Source organism: Xenopus laevis, chromosome 4S (assembly GCF_017654675.1).
Source record: "Xenopus laevis strain J_2021 chromosome 4S, Xenopus_laevis_v10.1, whole genome shotgun sequence".
Lineage (NCBI taxonomy): Eukaryota > Metazoa > Chordata > Amphibia > Anura > Pipidae > Xenopus > Xenopus laevis.
Window position 1 is genome coordinate 78,311,817 of NC_054378.1, and position 18,378 is coordinate 78,330,194.

Below are 18,378 nucleotides of genomic sequence, written 5' to 3' on the forward strand. Positions count from 1 at the left end.
ATCTTGAAGTTCTTACTTGATAATCTGCAATATACATTTATCACACATTTTTTTTTGTTATTGGTAAACAGAATAGCAGCTATATGTATGTTTCAGAAGTTGTATTGTTTCAGAAGTCAGAACTAGAAGTGCAGAGAATATAAACCTTCAGACAGACACTACTTTCAGTACATTACATTTGCAAATACATTAAAACTTCTGACGTTATTTCATCATACAAAAACTTGATTTTAGGTAGAAGTTTCTGTTAAGTTAACATACCATTTACTGTATCTCTATTGGGTATATTGGTTGTACAGATACAGGGGGGATATTTCCATTATTTGGATCTCCATACCTTAAGTCTGCTAAAAGGACAAACCAAGAGGATTGTTTTTAAATTCGATAAGGATGGTTATATCTTAGCTGGGATAATGTACAAGGTACTGTTTTAGTATTGCAGAGAAAAAATGTGAATTATTTAATTCAAATGGAGTGTATAAGAGCTTTCTGTAGAAAGGGTTTCTGGTGACAGATCTCAAATACCTCCCTAGTCTATCAATAGATGAATAGCTAGATTCCTCCTTATTTAAAGCATTTTAGCATTAATACACTTTTAAGGTATGTAACGTTAGACCAGTCTCTGCAAGTAAAATATTTCCAATATTTTTCTCCTTTACATATAAGAGATCCATAAAAACATTCAAACCACTGAATTCTAAATAGTGTTTCTGTTATGGGTAGGGGGCCCTAGATGACCCTGTACAGAAGTCCTCAAAACTACAAAGTATCTTGTTTTAGTCCTTGCAGAATAGTGAGTTGAAAAAGGCGATGCCATGAAGTTTTGCCTGTGCGTTTTCCATGAAATCCCTCCTATTCAATTGTGTACAAATCACTTGCATCTCTGGGTAAGGCAATTATTGTTGAAACATTATGGGTGGCTCTCCTATCAGTGTACACATAGGTTCAAGTGACTTCCATAAAGAGAAGCAAGGGAAAATACCCTCCTGCCAAGCTCATAAGACATAACGCACACAATCACCTAACCATTACCTTTAGAACTTCTAAATAAAACACAATTTTTACAATTCAGTAGAATAGCATACTATAATTGAAGGTTTAAGTTATAAAAAGTTTGGCATGGGTCTAGTCACCTATAGCAACCAAATCAGTAGGTTTTATATACTAGTTATCCTGTTAAAAAGTAAATATTTTACTGGTTGCTATGGGTAACTGCACCAGGGCAGGTGTTTTTTGGCCTTATTGGTGATTTTAATTTAGTAATCTTGGACTTTACAAAAAATTAACCTGCTTGTTTGATGGAAGACTTTTAAGGAGATTAGATTTCCCTGTGCATATGAATGCTGAGGTTTTACATGAGATTGGGTTCACCAATGTCAGTCATGTACAAATAAACACCAACTTAATTATTTTTGGTCCATCATTCTCTTTTGGCTCTGAATAAGCTAAACAGTTTGTTTATAAAATCACATACACACCAACTAATTCAGCAATTGTTATCAGGTTCTTCTTGTGAAATGTGGTATTTGGCTAGAGTAACGGGACAGATGTTTGGTGAAAGCCAAATAGCTCTATTTTGCCTTGTCCAGAACATGTCCAATGAGTGACCAGAAGATGTCTAAGTGACCAGAAGATGTCTAATGACCATGAACATTGTAACAGACCTCCTGCCTTCTGCCTCAACGTTCATGGCAAAGTCTTCCAGACACAAATGGTTTCCTACTGGCACTTCTTCCATGTAGATCTAATCTGTGCAGACTCTTTCAGCATTTTGGATTGCCCTCTCTGGCTGAACTTGCTGGGACAGACTGGCTTGGGCAAATAGGCAATTATTTGAAATCTCCTCTTGTAGAGGATTTAGGTATTGTATCTAGTAATATATATAGGAGTATACTTAGTTTTGTAAGTACTTTTGCATTTATGAATCTGGTGACAGGCACTCAAATAAAGCCTGTGATTAAGTGTTTGTAACACAAAACGCTTAAGGCGGAGGACACAAATCTTTTCTACTTAATTTATACAACTTGTTGGAAGATTGCCTTTATTTGAGTGCCTGCCACCAGATTTATTTACAGTTGTCCGCTCCCCAAGCTGAGGGCTCAGGGCGGTGCACCTGGGCCACTTCCTATATGTGGTGAGTAAATACTCCACTCATGAAAACCCCTTTTCTGTCTTATTACAACTTTTGCATTTATGCTTATTAAAATACACAATGGATTAGAAAATGTACATGGTGTACATACGTGTTATACAATTGTTTATAAATATTGGAATGAAGAATAAATATCTGTAGGCTCAGGTAATGAAAACCATGTAGTATGTAATACTAGTGTCTATAGGATAACTGCACTGAGCATGTGCATCATGATTTTACATATCACTTTTTTTTTTTTTTTTGGTATGACAAAAAGTAGGAAACCTGTATGGGCCGTATGATAGACTGACTAGCATAAACGATTACTTTTAAGAATCTCCTGATGGGCACAGTAGCATCCTGCTACAGAACATCTGAAGTGTTTGACATCTTTACTGCACATTAAAAGGAGGGTTGGAGAATGGAAATTGTGTGTGTACATAAGGATTATTTATGGTTTATAGCAGCTGGTAAACTCTATATGTTATTCTGAGTGCAGTATAAAATAACAGCTGGTCAATGCGACAGCATGTATTAGACCAAGCGCTCAAGATTTTTTGTTTCATGGGAATTTCTCAGTTACTGTATAATAAAAGGAGGGTTGGAGAATAAAAAATACATGAACATGAAAAATGTGTATTTCTGCATAACACCTCATTTTTAGCAGCACAATGGATACTAAATTATATACATTTTAAATACCAGCAGAGCTATAAATGTACATTTACTATATACATAGAGGTTGGGAATTCGATGTAATAATTTTTACAGTGACCGTGATTACCATTAGGAGGAACAATCATTACTGGCTACTAAAGCAAAACCATTTAGAGTCTACCCCCGTAATCTGGTAACCTCTACAAAACCACGGTCAAAATGGAGGCTCACAAGTAGGATGTAGCCTCCTAGGAATTATTATGGTCCTATGCCTGCTTACGGGGTGCACAGACTAGCATGTATGACATAATTTTGATACAATATGGCCCCTAAACATTATGTCAGCCATTTGGCCCACTATATGGGAACAGTTGAACAATAGTTCTTGCTGTACTGCATATCTGCTCATCATAAACACCATTCCAGAGTGGCAGCTAGCAGTTACAATTCCTTTTCTGTCTGCTTGATCAAGGTGGTGGAACAATATTCATAAACATGTGTCCAATTTCTAAATGAAGCCCAGAAAAAAAGATTAGAAATATCTTTACCTTAATTTTTTTTCAATATAAGAGCAAATATGAGTTCAATTTGACAGACATAATATCAAAGGCTATTGTGATACTAAGCTCTATAGTTAGTATAGGTATGGGTATATAGAATTTAATTAAAAGTAGGGAGGGGTGTGTATATATGTTGGGTTTTCATTTGGAGGGGTTGAACTTGATGGACTTTGTCTTTTTTCAACCCAATTTAACTATGTAACTATGTAACTATATACCAGTAGATCAGTCTAGGGATAATGTAGGCTGGCAGCTTCCACTCATGAATATATGCAGATATGCAAAAACATTTCTGACACAAAAAGTTGCATGGCTCATACTTTACTTAAATTACTAAAAATAATTGCAGGTTTAATCAAACGGAGAAGCAAAAGATTTTTCCAGTCTTTCAAATATTTGTCAGTAGCATGTGTTGGGGTAAAAATTTTCAGAAATAAAAAAAAAAATCAGCATATACACCTTGAAAAATGCTCGTTAATCAATGTTCAGCTTACATCTGTTTTAACTTTTTTACAGTTAATAGTAATGTAGACAGGTGTTTAATATATGTTAATATATGTAAATCTTTGGCAATCTGAACCTCAGTGGAGGAGGTTGATTTAACCACTGTCAAAACAATAATAACAAACATCTCTTATTAATTTTTTTTTTTTTTTTTAAAAAAAGTCATTCCAATAGAGCCATAAGTTGTACTGCTGAGAGTGTTCACCATTGTTTTTGAGACTATCATATGAAGATTGTGTTTCCTATGTAGGGGACAATAGTCAGATTTTGGTCATGGTTTGCTCTGGTTTATTTTAGGGTCTACTTCTAAAAAACCAAAGTGTATATAGCAGATGCAGGAAAAAAGGATTGGATGTACATGTTCATGCATGCATATCAATTATAGATAGTGGGGGAAAAAGAGGGCATGTGAGGAGGTCAGTGCCATCAAGAAAGTGTAGAGTCAAAAGTTATTGCTATGCCTAGGACTAAGAGATAACATATACCATTGCAGTGATGTGTTTGGGCAAAAATAAAATGCAACTGGGATTTGACACAAGACCAGGAGGAGAACAAGGAAGATTAACTTCTAGGTATAGTAATAAAACAATGAGAGAACATTATCACAGAGTTATCCCCCTAATTGTGCACCATTAATAGGTGTTCTAAGCACTTATTTAGCTGAACAACAATTTGTGCAGTTTTCCTAATTGCAGGGCTAAAATAATTCATTGTGTAATTTGCAATTACATTAAAAGTTTTCTTTAATTAGCTCCTGAAGGAGAGAACATTTTGGAAAACAGCAATCCACACTGGCACAATGGTTTAAAACAGCAAGATTTTTTCTTAAAAAAAGCCTATAAAGGACTGGTTATACAAACTACAACAGAGTGTTCTAATTTAACAGCAGTTTCACTCTAACGTTAAGATTTCTACTGAGAAATGTTCCAATGAGCGCATTTGAATCCATCTTTATTATATCACTAATATGGTGATGGCAGCATATCTTACATTTCACAATGATAAAGCTCCGCTGTGTAAAAGTATTTTTTACTAAATGAACCATTAAATATTTAATTTGGACACAACAGGACACAAGTCAAAAACAAACTCTTACCTGATACACGTGCCATCCTTGTTGAAAAGTAGCACTGCTCCAAGTCCTCAAAATGGGCTGTGAGACGTTTTCTTCGTGATGCCATAGTGCTGTTGTACCATGGTTGCTTTTTTGTCTGTAAAGGTACAAAATAGAACCTACTAAAAAGACAGACTTTAAGGGGCAGCAAACATTCCATATACTAGAAAAAATACCTTCAGTCCGCTTATCTTCTCAATGTTGCCTTGTAATTGGAGGTACAGTAGGGTCCATAAATCTGGGACCTCCATTTAAAATGGTGCTTATTTCATAATTTATAATAAATGAAAAACACCTAATTTAGAACGTTATTTTACATCATTATTTTAACAAGTTGAGATGAACTTAAAATGTATCTTTTTGTATACACAATGATATCCGTTGAGACACTTCAAATGGTAACCTGTGCTTCTACACACAGGGCAGTTGGTTAGCCTCTCCATCTATGTTTATTACACAGGCAGAAAAAAAGCCATTGCACTACAAAGAAGGTACACGGATAGGCACATCATAAGTCTGTATGTTCACTCAAGGAGTGGGTTTAAGTGCAAAAGTATCCACTCCTGGGTGCAGTCACAGGATGACAAAATGTCTGTCCATGCACCTTATAAGGAGGAGGGCATTTGCTTTTCTCCACCCGTGTAGAAAACGTAGATGGTGGGCCACTAGCTTAAGTTTTACTGATTCTACGGCTATAAAAACAATTAAAACAATGAGGAAAATTTTCCAGATGTTTGTAACAATGTCATAGAAGCTTAATAACACAGTTTAAGGTCAAATCACTCAGCTTGAAATTGACCCAGCAACAAACTGCAGCCAAAATGAAAGATTCTATGGAACTAATACAATGCAGGCTGGATAGATGGCCTCCATGCAAGTAATGTCCATAAAAAACTAAAAAAAAAAAAATTATAAATAAAGAAATCAAGAAAAAAAAATCAGACAAAGTAACAAAAAAAGTATATAATACAGAGCATTTGTAGTAGTCTCATATAGAATTGAAAAACCTTTGTTTTTACAGTTAACAGATTAAAGGAATAGTAACACAAAAAACAAAAATGTTTTAAAAGAATGAAAATATAATGTACTATTGCTCTGCCCTGGTAAAACACATATGCTTGCTTCCGAAAACACTACTATAGTTTATATAACAAGCTGCTGTGTAGAGATGTCGCGAACTGTTCGCCGGCGAACTTGTTCGCGCGAACATCGGGTGTTCGCGCTCGCCGGAAGTTCGCGAACGTCGTGCGACGTTCGCCATTTTGGGTTCGCCATTGTTGGCGCTTTTTTTTGCCCTCTCACCCCAGACCAGCAGGTACATGGCAGCCAATCAGGAAGCTCTCCCCTGGACCACTCCCCTTCCCTATAAAAACCGAAGCCCTGCAGCGTTTTTTCACTCTGCCTGTGTGTGCTGAAGAGATAGTGTAGGGAGAGAGCTGCTGCCTGTTAGTGATTTCAGGGACAGTTGAAAGTTTGCTGGCTAGTAATCGTTTTGATACTGCTCTGTTATTGGAGGGACAGAAGTCTGCAGGGGTTTGAGGGACATTTAAGCTTAGGTAGCTTTGCTGGCTAGTAATCTACCTTCTACTGCAGTGCTCTGTATGTAGCTGCAGTGGGCAGCTGTCCTGCTTCTGATCTCATCTGCTGACTGCTGCAATAACAGTAGTCCTTGTAAGGACTGCTTTTATTTATTTTTTTGTTGTTTTACTACTACTACTACTACTACTATAAGAGCCCAGTGCTATTAGTCTAGCAGTGTTGGGGAGTGGGACTGGTGTGCTAATCTGCTGCTCCTAGTAGTTCAGCAGCACCAACTTTAATTTTTTTTTTTTAATATTCATTTTTTTTTTATTTTACTTTTTTTTATTTTACTACCGCTGTAGTAGTGTATAAGTTGACCTTTTAGGCATTATTTGCCCTGTAGGCTTTATTTGCACACTGTTTTCTTCAACCCGCCATCTAGCTGTGTGACCTTGTTCACATTCTGTCTAAATATCCATAATATTACCGTCTCCAGAAAAAACACCGGAGTGACTTTTTTCAAGCAGCCATAATATATTTTACGTAATCCGTATCCACCGCTGTAGTAGTGTATACGTTGACCTTGTAGGTATTATTTGCACAGTGTTTTCTTCAACCCGCCATCTAGCTGTGTGAGCTTGTTCACATTTTGTCTAAATATTGATAATATTATCGTCTCTAGAAAAACCACTTGAGTTACTTTTTTTCAAGCAGCATTCATATATTTTACGTAATCCATATCCACCGCTGTAGTAGTGTATACGTTGACCTTGTAGGCATTATTTGCACACTGTTTTCTTCAACCCGCCATCTAGCTGTGTGACCTTGTTCACATTCTGTCTAAATATCCATAATATTACCGTCTCCAGAAAAAACACCGGAGTGACTTTTTTCAAGCAGCCATAATATATTTTACGTAATCCGTATCCACCGCTGTAGTAGTGTATACGTTGACCTTGTAGGCATTATTTGCACACTGTTTTCTTCAACCCGCCATCTAGCTGTGTGACCTTGTTCACATTCTGTCTAAATATCCATAATATTACCGTCTCCAGAAAAAACACCGGAGTGACTTTTTTCAAGCAGCCATAATATATTTTACGTAATCCGTATCCACCGCTGTAGTAGTGTATACGTTGACCTTGTAGGCATTATTTGCACACTGTTTTCTTCAACCCGCCATCTAGCTGTGTGACCTTGTTCACATTCTGTCTAAATATCCATAATATTACCGTCTCCAGAAAAAACACCGGAGTGACTTTTTTCAAGCAGCCATAATATATTTTACGTAATCCGTATCCACCGCTGTAGTAGTGTATACGTTGACCTTGTAGGCATTATTTGCACACTGTTTTCTTCAACCCGCCATCTAGCTGTGTGACCTTGTTCACATTCTGTCTAAATATCCATAATATTACCGTCTCCAGAAAAAACACCGGAGTGACTTTTTTCAAGCAGCCATAATATATTTTACGTAATCCGTATCCACCGATGTAGTAGTGTATACGTTGACCTTGTAGGCATTATTTGCACACTGTTTTCTTCAACCCGCCATCTAGCTGTGTGACCTTGTTCACATTCTGTCTAAATATCCATAATATTACCGTCTCCAGAAAAAACACCGGAGTGACTTTTTTCAAGCAGCCATAATATATTTTACGTAATCCGTATCCACCGCTGTAGTAGTGTATACGTTGACCTTGTAGGCATTATTTGCACACTGTTTTCTTCAACCCGCCATCTAGCTGTGTGACCTTGTTCACATTCTGTCTAAATATCCATAATATTACCGTCTCCAGAAAAAACACCGGAGTGACTTTTTTCAAACAGCCATAATATATTTTACGTAATCCGTATCCACCGCTGTAGTAGTGTATACGTTGACCTTGTAGGCATTATTTGCACACTGTTTTCTTCAACCCGCCATCTAGCTGTGTGAGCTTGTTCACATTTTGTCTAAATATTGATAATATTATCGTCTCTAGAAAAACCACTTGAGTTACTTTTTTTCAAGCAGCATTCATATATTTTACGTAATCCGTATCCACCGCTGTAGTAGTGTATACGTTGACCTTGTAGGCATTATTTGCACACTGTTTTCTTCAACCCGCCATCTAGCTGTGTGTATTATCGTTTCCAGAAAAACCAACTGAGTTTTTGTTGTTGTTGTTGTTTTTTTAAAAATAATGCCAGGCAAAGGCAGGCCGCCACGCAGAGGCCGTGCTAGGGGCCGTGCTGCTATGCAATCCTGTGGCCCTAGCAAATTGCCCAGTTTTAAAAAGCCAATGACCCTGAACTCCCAAAATGCTGAAGAGGTAGTTGACTGGCTTACACAGCACACCCCATCCTCTACCGTTTCTAACTTTACCACAACATCCTCCTCATCCTCCACTGCTATGGCCACCCCACGTAACACTTCCTCCACCACCGGTGCCCCTTCTTCACTGGGGTCAGAGGAGTTATTTTCCCATGAGTTTCTTGAACTGAGTAATGCGCAACCATTATTGCCAGAAGAAGATGAAGGAGATGAGGACCTTACACCAGATTTAATTCTGGCAGAGAACACGATAGAGATGGACATAATGAGTGATGAGGAGGAGGTCCCCGCTGCTGCTTCCTTCTGTGATGTGTCAGAAGAAATTGATGCATCTGAGGAGAATGATGATGAGGAGATTGATGTTTTGTGGGTGCCTAGTAGAAGAGAGCAAGAGGAGGGTAGTTCAGATGGAGAGACGGAGAGTCAGAGAGGCAGTAGGAGAATAAGACTTAGAAGAAGCAGGGAGGACAGCCCGCAGGGATCAGTAGGGCAACAACATGTATCGGCACCTGTGTTCAGCCGGCCAACGCACCCGCCATTGCCGCCAATACCGCCAACTCCGCCAACTTCTACTGTTACCGCCAGATCGCACACTTCCAAAAAGTCAGCAGTGTGTGATTTTTTAATGTGTGTGCCTCTGACAAAAGCATTGTAATTTGCAATGAGTGCAGTCAGAAACTGAGCCTTGGTAAGCCCAACAGCCACATAGGTACAACTTCTATGGCGAAGGCACATGAGCGGCAAGCACAAAGCACTTTGGGAGCAACACCTCAAAGGCAACAGGCAAACTAAAAGCCACACTCCTTCTGGTCCAGCATCTTACTGCTCTACCTCTGCTCTCCTTGACCCGTCTGAACCACCCTCCACTCCGCCTTCCACCTTGACCAACTGTTCCCATTCCCAGTCATCTGCCACCAGCCAAGTTTCTGTGAAGGCCATGTTTGAGCGTAAGAAGCCAATGTCTGACTGTCACCCCCTTGCCCGGCGTCTGACAGCTGGCTTGTCTGCACTCTTAGCCCGCCAGCTTTTACCATACCAGCTGGTGGACTCTGAGGCCTTCCGCAAATTTGTAGCAATTGGGACACCGCAGTGGAAGGTACCCAGCCGCAATTTTTTTTCTAAAAAGGGAATACCACACCTGTACCAACATGTGCAGAGCCAAGTTACCGCATCTCTGTCACTTAGTGTTGGGCCAAAGGTCCATATGACTACTGACGCATGGTCCTCCAAGCATGGTCAGGGCAGGTATGTCACCTACACTGCCCACTGGGTGAACTTGGTAATGGCTGGGAAGCAGGGAATGGGTAGCTCAACAACAACAGTGGAGTTGGTGTCACCGCCACGGATTGCACGCGGTTCTGCCACCACCTCTACTCCTCCATCGCTCTCTACCTCGTCTTCTTCTTCTTCTTACTCTGCTGCTGGGTCCTCCTTCTCCTCCTCCACACCTGTGCACCCCCAGCTCCCCCTAGGCTATTCGACGTGCCAGGTACGCCGTTGTCACGCTGTCTTGGGGATGACGTGCCTGGAAAGCAAAAACCATACCGGATCTGTACTCCTGTCATCTCTGCAGTCACAGGCCGATCGGTGGCTGACCCCACACCAACTGCAGATCGGAAAAGTGGTGTGTGACAATGGAAGCAATCTGTTGGCAGCGTTGAGACTAGGCAATTTAACACATGTGCCCTGCATGGCACATGTGTTAAATTTAATAGTCCAACGTTTTGTCTCCAAGTACCCAGGATTCCAGGACGTTCTCACCCAGTCCAGAAAGGTGTCGGCCCATTTCAGACGTTCCTACACAGCCATGGCACGCCTTGCTGACATTCAGCAGCGCTACAACATGCCAGTCAGGCGTTTGATTTCTGACAGCCAGACTCGCTGGAATTCAACGCTCCTTATGTTGGAACGTCTGCTGCAACAACAAAGGGCCGTCAACGAGTACCTTTTGAACTGGGTGGTAGGACTGGATCTGCACAGCTGGGGATTTTTTTCCCCCGTTACTGGGTGCTTATGCGCGATGCCTGCAGGCTCATGCGACCTTTTGAAGAGGTGACAATATGGTCAGTCGCACCGAAGGCACCATCAGCGACCTAATACCCTTCGCTTTCTTCCTGGAGCGTGCCGTGCGACGAGTGACAGATGAGGCTGTAGACCAGCGTGACGAGGAGCTGGAAGCGCACGATTTCTGGTCGGAATCACCAGAACGAACCCAGGCACCTGCTGCAACGCAGGGAGAGGTGCCAGAAGTGGAGTCAGAGGAGGAAGGTGGCTTTGTGGAGGAGGAGGAGGAGGACCAACAGGAGCAGGCTTCCCAGGGGGCTAGTGGTGACCTTTTGGGGACCCCTGGTCTTGTACGTGGCTGGGGGGAGGAGACCGTGGATGATGCAGTCCTTGATAATGAGGAAGCGGAGATGGATAGCTCTGCATCCAACCTTGTGAGAATGGGGTCTTTCATGCTGTCATGCCTGTTGAAGGACCCCCGTATCAAGAGGCTTAAGGAGAAGGACCTGTACTGGGTCGCAACGCTACTAGACCCTCGGTACAAGCATAAAGTGTCAGAAATGTTACCAAACATACCACAAGTCCGAAAAGATGCGGCATTTACAAACCAGCCTGCAAAACATGTTGTACAATGCTTTTAAGGGTGATGTCACTTCAGGAACTCATCAACATTCCAGGGGCAGAGGTGCCAGTAATCCTGCCACGAGCACACCTGCAAGGACAAAGCCCTTTGGCCAGTCTGTAACGTCAGACATGCAAATGTTTTTCTGTCCAAGGCAGCGCCACAACCCTTCTGGATCCACCCTCAAAGAACGCCTCGACCGGCAGGTAGCGGACTACCTGGCATTAACTGCAGATATCGACACTCTGAGGAGCGATGAACCCCTGGACTACTGGGTGCGCAGGCTTGATCTGTGGCCAGAGCTGTCACAATTTGCCATGAACCTCTTGTCTTGCCCAGCCTCAAGTGTGCTCTCAGAAAGGACGTTCAGTGCAGCAGGAGGGATTGTAACTGAGAAGAGAACTCGCCTAGGTCACAAAAGTGTCGATTACCTGACCTTTATTAAAATGAATGAGGGGTGGATCTCGGAGGGTTACTGCACGCCGGAAGACTTGTTCTGACTTCTATGCAGCTGTCCTTCTCTTCAAGCCTCATGACTCCACACACAGCTGTCCTTTAGCGTCCTCCTCCTCCCTCCGCCACCGTTACAAACTAGGGTGCAAACCCTACTGGTTTAATTTTTTCTGGCCTCTGTGCTTCAGTGGCTGCAACCAAAAAAACTGGGCAAACAATGTCTACAAGGTCAACGTATGGCAAAAAATGACTATTTTCAGCATTTATATGGCATATTTTTTCTGGCAACTGTGCTTCAGTGGCTGCGTCCAAAAAAATGCATATTTTCTGCATTTATATGGCATAATTTTTCTGGCCTCTGTGCTTCAGTGGCTGCAACCAAAAAAATGCATATTTTCAGCATTTATATGGCATAATTTTTCTGGCCTCTGTGCTTCAGTGGCTGCAAACCAAAAAAATTTATATTTTCAGCATTTATATGGCATAATTTTTCTGGCAACTGTGCTTCAGTGGCTGCGACCAAAAAAATGCATATTTTCAGCATTTATATGGCATAATTTTTCTGGCCTCTGTGCTTCAGTGGCTGCAACCAAAAAAATTTATATTTTCAGCATTTATATGGCATAATTTTTCTGGCAACTGTGCTTCAGTGGCTGCGACCAAAAAAATGCATATTTTCTGCATTTATATGGCATAATTTTTCTGGCCTCTGTGCTTCAGTGGCTGCAACCAAAAAATTTATATTTTCAGCATTTATATGGCATAATTTTTCTGGCCTCTGTGCTTCAGTGGCTGCAACCAAAAAAATGCATATTTTCAGCATTTATATGGCATAATTTTTCTGGCAACTGTGCTTCAGTGGCTGCGACCAAAAAAATGACTATTTTCAGCATTTATATGGCATATTTTTCTGGCCTCTGTGCTTCAGTGGCTGCGGCCAAAAAACTGGGCAAACAATGCCTACAAGGTCAACGACGTTGACCTTGTAGGCATTGTTTGCCCAGTTTTTTTGGCCGCAGCCACTGAAGCACAGAGGCCAGAAAAAATATGCCATATAAATGCTGAAAATAGTCATTTTTTGCCATACATTGACTCAACGTATATGGCAAAAAATGACTATTTTCAGCATTTATATGGCATATTTTTTCTGGCAACTGTGCTTCAGTGGCTGCGACCAAAAAAACTGGGCAAACAATGCCTAAAAGGTCAACGTATGGCAAAAAATGACTATTTTCAGCATTTATATGGCATATTTTTTCTGGCAACTGTGCTTCAGTGGCTGCAACCAAAAAAACTGGGCAAACAATGTCTACAAGGTCAACGTATGGCGAAAAATTACTATTTTCAGCATTTATATGGCATATTTTTTATGGCAACTGTGCTTCAGTGGCTGCGTCCAAAAAAACTGGGCAAACAATGCCTACAAGGTCAACGTATGGCAGTTGTTTAAAGAGAACAGTAGATTACTAGCCAGCAAAGCTACCTAAGCTAAAATGTCCCTCAAATCCCTGCAGACTTCTGTCCCTCCAATACAGAGCAGTATCAAGCAGATTACTAGCCAGCAAACTTACTATCATCTGTCCCTGAAATCACTAACAGCTCTCCCCCTACACTATCTCTTCCAAGCACACACAGGCAGATTTTTCAGATACATTTTTGCCCTTGATCCCCCTCTGGCATGCCACTGTCCAGGTCGTTGCACCCTTTAAACAACTTTAAAATCATTTTTCTGGCCAGAAATGTCTTTTCTAGATGTTAAAGTTCGCCTTCCCATTGAAGTCTATGGGGTTCGCGAACCGTTCGCGAACCGCTCGCATTTTTGCGCAAGTTCGCGAATATGTTCGCGAACTTTTTTTCCGACGTTCGCTACATCCCTACTGCTGTGTAGAATGGGGGCAGCCATTCAAACATATGACACAATAGATAACAGATAAGTGCTGAAGAATCTCACTATAGAATTCAGAGCTTATCTGTTATTAGCTGTGTATCCTCTGTCTTTTCTTATTTTTATGCTTTGAATGGCTAAACAGCTGCTTGTTTATATAAACTACTGTAGAGATTCTGAAGAAAACACACACAGTGCTGCGCATTAGTACATTATATTTTCATTACTCTAAAAAACATAAATGTTTTTGTTACTTTTTCTTTAAGTGCAGAGGACAAATAAATGCTGTGATTTTAATATTCAATAATTAGGTAAAGATGTTTCACCTACTCTGAAATTGTTTAAATTAAGCAAAGCAGTACCACATGCCCTCTAGTTTAAAAATGCAGGGAAAATAACTCATTTATCATCAGGACAATGATCCTAAAAATGCATAAATGCTGTGCCAAGTGAGACATTTATGGAGTAGGACTTTTTTCACAGTTGAAAAGGAAAAACATATAGTAATATCACAGGACTTTGAAGGAACACTTGCAAAAATGCCTGTCAAACGCAGAGAGATTTTGACTGCAATTAAACAGGTATAGGATCAGTTATCCAGAAACCTGTTCTCCGGAAAGATCCGAATTACGGAAAGGCCGTCTCCCATTGACTCTATTTTATCTAAATAATCCAAATTTTCAAAAAGGATTTCCCTTTTCTCTGTAGTAATAAAACAGAGCTTGTATTTGATCCCGACTAAGATATAATTAACCTTTATTGAAGGCAACACCAGCTGTTTATTATGAATAACAGGTCCCATACCTGTACTAAACTTATTTTGAATAATATTCATAGAAATGTATTTAGTCTTTCTTTTCATACCATGGTAGAAGAAAAAACATACAGAATTATTACCTGGGAGCTGCCACTGAATCCTGGAGATTGGCTGTATTCTGTTGAGTCAATCAGGCTACTTGGAAAGAATTAATAGAAAAAAGAAATTCACTAGTTGGATACAAAGTTGCACAGACATATATACACCAGACAAATGCATAAACAGAACAAAAGTATTGGTTGAGTGTCACAGGAGTTGAAAGCTGCTGTTTTTCCAGTTCCAACACAGGTGAGCAGGTGGTCTATGGCCTCCTATTTTAGCGTCTGTATGATGGCAGGTAATAAAACATAATGCTTATCCTTTTAAAAGTGCTATAACCTATAAAGTATCAATACAATTTTATGATGGATCATTTTATATTTACATATTAAAGTGTTTATAAGAAGGGATGTGGCTATAGTTTTACCAACTATATGTTTTTGTGATATATTTAAAGAAGACCTAATAGTATAACTAAAAACCCATGGTAATATTGTAGGCGATAATGGTTAATATATGGCGCTGGTTTCACTTTGGGCTAAAAGTTAATATCATTAAAAATGGAGCTCCCTATATTTCAGCTTTGGTCCCTCTCTGTTTCTAATGAAGGGTGTGTGTGACCAACAGTCCCTGCCAGATGCATTGTAAGAAGAGGATAGCCAATCACAGCCCTGCAGTCACAGAAGCAAAGACAGGAATCAGTTCCCTATTAGGTCAGCTTAGTTGCTGAATGGTTCCTATCATATAGTGCAGTGTGCCAAGTGCCACAGGCACCTGGGATTAATAGGATTGTTTTCAGAAATGTTTAATACAGAAACATCACTTTTTAAGTACATTCCTTCTATATTTAAAAACTGAATGCACTGGCACATTTTTATTTATCACACAATACGTTTTATTTAATATAAGCAAACCTGTGTGAAGGAGAAGGAGCTTCAAATTGCGGCACAGTACTATCTTCACTCTGAGGGGAATATAAGCCACTCATTTCCTACAATAAGAAAAGATCACGGTAACTCTTAGTATGATACAGTTCAGAGAAAGCAAAGTATATGGCTAAAATATGAAACAAGCAAACTGCCGTGAATTCAGCATACAGCCAAACTCACATTATATGCCCCTAAATTGCATATTAGAGAGAAGGAATGTCCCCAAAGTCAAATCCATCCTTGACCCGCGCATACTGGCAAGTTTCCTGCTTGAAAACACTTGTACTCACAGGATCCATTTCCAAATGTGGTCACCATCTTGGTCCTTTCCCCTAGTTGCATGTGCGCTTAGCCTTAGTTCATTAACTGATCACGAACAGATTGCGGACATCATTAAACCCCAAAGCTACAGTAGGTGTGTATGCACAAAGGTAAAATGTATGCACCAAGTAAATGGCAAGTAGAACTTGTTTTACAGTAGGTGAAAATAATTTCCTCCTACATGGCTTAAAATGTAAGTATCCTTAACACATTGATTTTCCAACAACTGATTTTACATCTTTGTGGACGTTGCACTGTTTTTTTCCTGGCCAATTGAAAACTGTAAATAGGATTACCTGGGATTATCAATTACTCAGGAAGCACATAAGAACGAGGCATGGTGTTTACGGTTATTATTACATATTATTCTACCATCTTCTAGTAAAAAGTAGGTGTATCAATTCTAGATATAAAGCTTTCTGCAACAAATACTTGCATTGTTATTATTGTCAGTGAGTGCTTTATAGCCACACAAGAAACCACATACAAACACAAAATAAATTAGTAAGCAGTAGTTCACATTCACAGAACATCACATCTTTAAAATAGTAAATGACAAATAATGATAATTGTTTTAGTTCTATTTCTCACACTTTTTTCTAATAGTCTTTTAACGGACTATCATGTCAATTCTGTAAGCCAACTCATATCTCCTAAACTGATAAAACTGCACAAGTTGATTCATTTCTCAGCAACATCAAAGCAATTCTGCATCAAAGAGATTTCAGTAAGGCTTAGTAGAAGCTACTGCTCTGAAAAATGCAATTGTATCAAATTGTAGTGACCGGTCTTATCAACCTGACAGGTAGAAAAAATACATACAGACATGGGACCTGTTATACAGAAACTTAGGGATCCTGTAATTAGGATCTCCATACCTTAAGATTGTATTGCCTCCAATAAGGATTAATTATAAAATACAATATACTGTTTTATATTAAAAAAAAAAATGGACGTTTTTTTTTTTTTTAACGATTTGATTAAAATGGAGTCTATGGAGTCCCGTAATTTGGAGCTGGTTAGGTAATGGTTTTCCAGATACCATCCTGGTAACTGAAAAAGTAGATTTCACGGTGTACTATTTTGAAATGATATATTTTTTATACATATTAAACCCACATGTATAATATAAATATATATAAAAAGGTGTGTTCAGAATAGCAGTGTGTTTAAAAAAAGTGAATAAAGCTCAAAATCCTTATAACAGCTATTATTTCCATAATTGCTCAAAAGATGAAAAGGCGGCACTCCGGTAAGATAAAAAGGTGGTTTTATTCCAACAGGTCACTGACCAACATCACCTGACGCGTTTCAAGAGTAACTCCCTTAATCATATGAAGCCTATGATTAAGGGAGTTACTCCCACAAACGCGCTGATGGAAGAGCACCCGGATCATTACAACTAAAGAATGGAGCTACACGAATAACGACACACAGGGGGTGAGTTTGGAGCAGTCTCTCTCTTTTTTGTACTGTATTATTTCCATACACACAAACATATTCTGAACACTGCACATTCTATTTTGAATTAAAACATTAAGTAAAATTTATCAAATGTGCTATTCCATTACAAAAAGTGAAGAAAAGGGAATATTGGGATGTTCAAAAAAAAAAAATAGCATTTTTAGTTGTATAACCACTGTTTGTTAGAACTGCTGCACATCTGTGTTACATGGAGTCCACCAACTTCTGGCACCTGTTACATTCCACAATTCTTCTGAATTTCTTGGTTTTGCCTCAGAAACAGCATTTTTAATGTCACCCACAAGTTTTCTATTGGATTAAGGTCTGGGGATTGGGCTGGCAACTCCATAATGTCAATCTCATTGGTCTGGAACCAAAATGTTGCTCGTTGACTAGTGTGTTTGGGGTCAATGTCTTGTTGAAACACCCATTTAAAGAGCATTTCATCTTCAGCATAAGGCAACATGACCTCTTTAAGGGATCCATGATCCCTCATGATACTTGCGCCACCATGATTCAATGTCTTCACAGTGTACTGTGGCTTGAACTCAGTGTTTGGGGGTCTTCTGACAAACTGTCTCTAGACCCTTCTTGCTTTCATCAGTCCACAAAATGTTACTCTATTTCTCTTTAGACCAGCCAATGAGTTCTTTAGCAAATTTCAGTTCATATTTTTTTTTTTTAATGGGACTTTGTGGGGAGCTTCTTGCTGATAGCTTGGCTTCACATAGGTGACTTCTAAGTGTAACAGTACTCACAGGTAACTTTAGACCTTTTTTGATCTTCTTGGAGCTAATCATTGGCCGAGTCTTTGCCATTTTGGCTATTCTTCCATCCATTCAAATGGAAGTTTTAAATTTTCTTCCATGTCTTTCAGGTTTTGGTTGCCATTTTAAAACATTTGAGATCATTTTAGTTGAACAGCCTCTCATTTTCTGCACTTCCTTTTACGTTTTCCCCTCTTCAAGTACAGTTCTTCTGAATTCTCAGAGAGAAATGCACTATAACCAGCATGCACAAATTTTGCTGCTTTCCTT

The 18,378-nt window shown here is 39.6% G+C and overlaps 1 protein-coding gene across 2 annotated transcripts in view; it reads right to left on the reverse strand.

Annotated features, from left to right (window-relative positions):
• The window catches only part of cop1.S (COP1, E3 ubiquitin ligase S homeolog), an 83,398-nt gene that overhangs the window by 33,230 nt on the left and 31,790 nt on the right, over window positions 1–18,378 (reverse strand). The window contains exons 8-10 of one of the 2 annotated variants that reach the window (XM_018260947.2): window positions 15,542–15,618; window positions 14,669–14,723; window positions 4,952–5,066 (exon numbers count right to left, since the gene is read on the reverse strand). In XM_018260947.2, coding sequence (XP_018116436.1) covers window positions 4,952–5,066; window positions 14,669–14,723; window positions 15,542–15,618 — 247 coding nt within the window. Of the gene's footprint in view, window positions 1–4,951; window positions 5,067–14,668; window positions 14,727–15,541; window positions 15,619–18,378 lie in introns of both variants that reach the window. The other variant, XM_018260946.2, reaches the window with a different exon arrangement.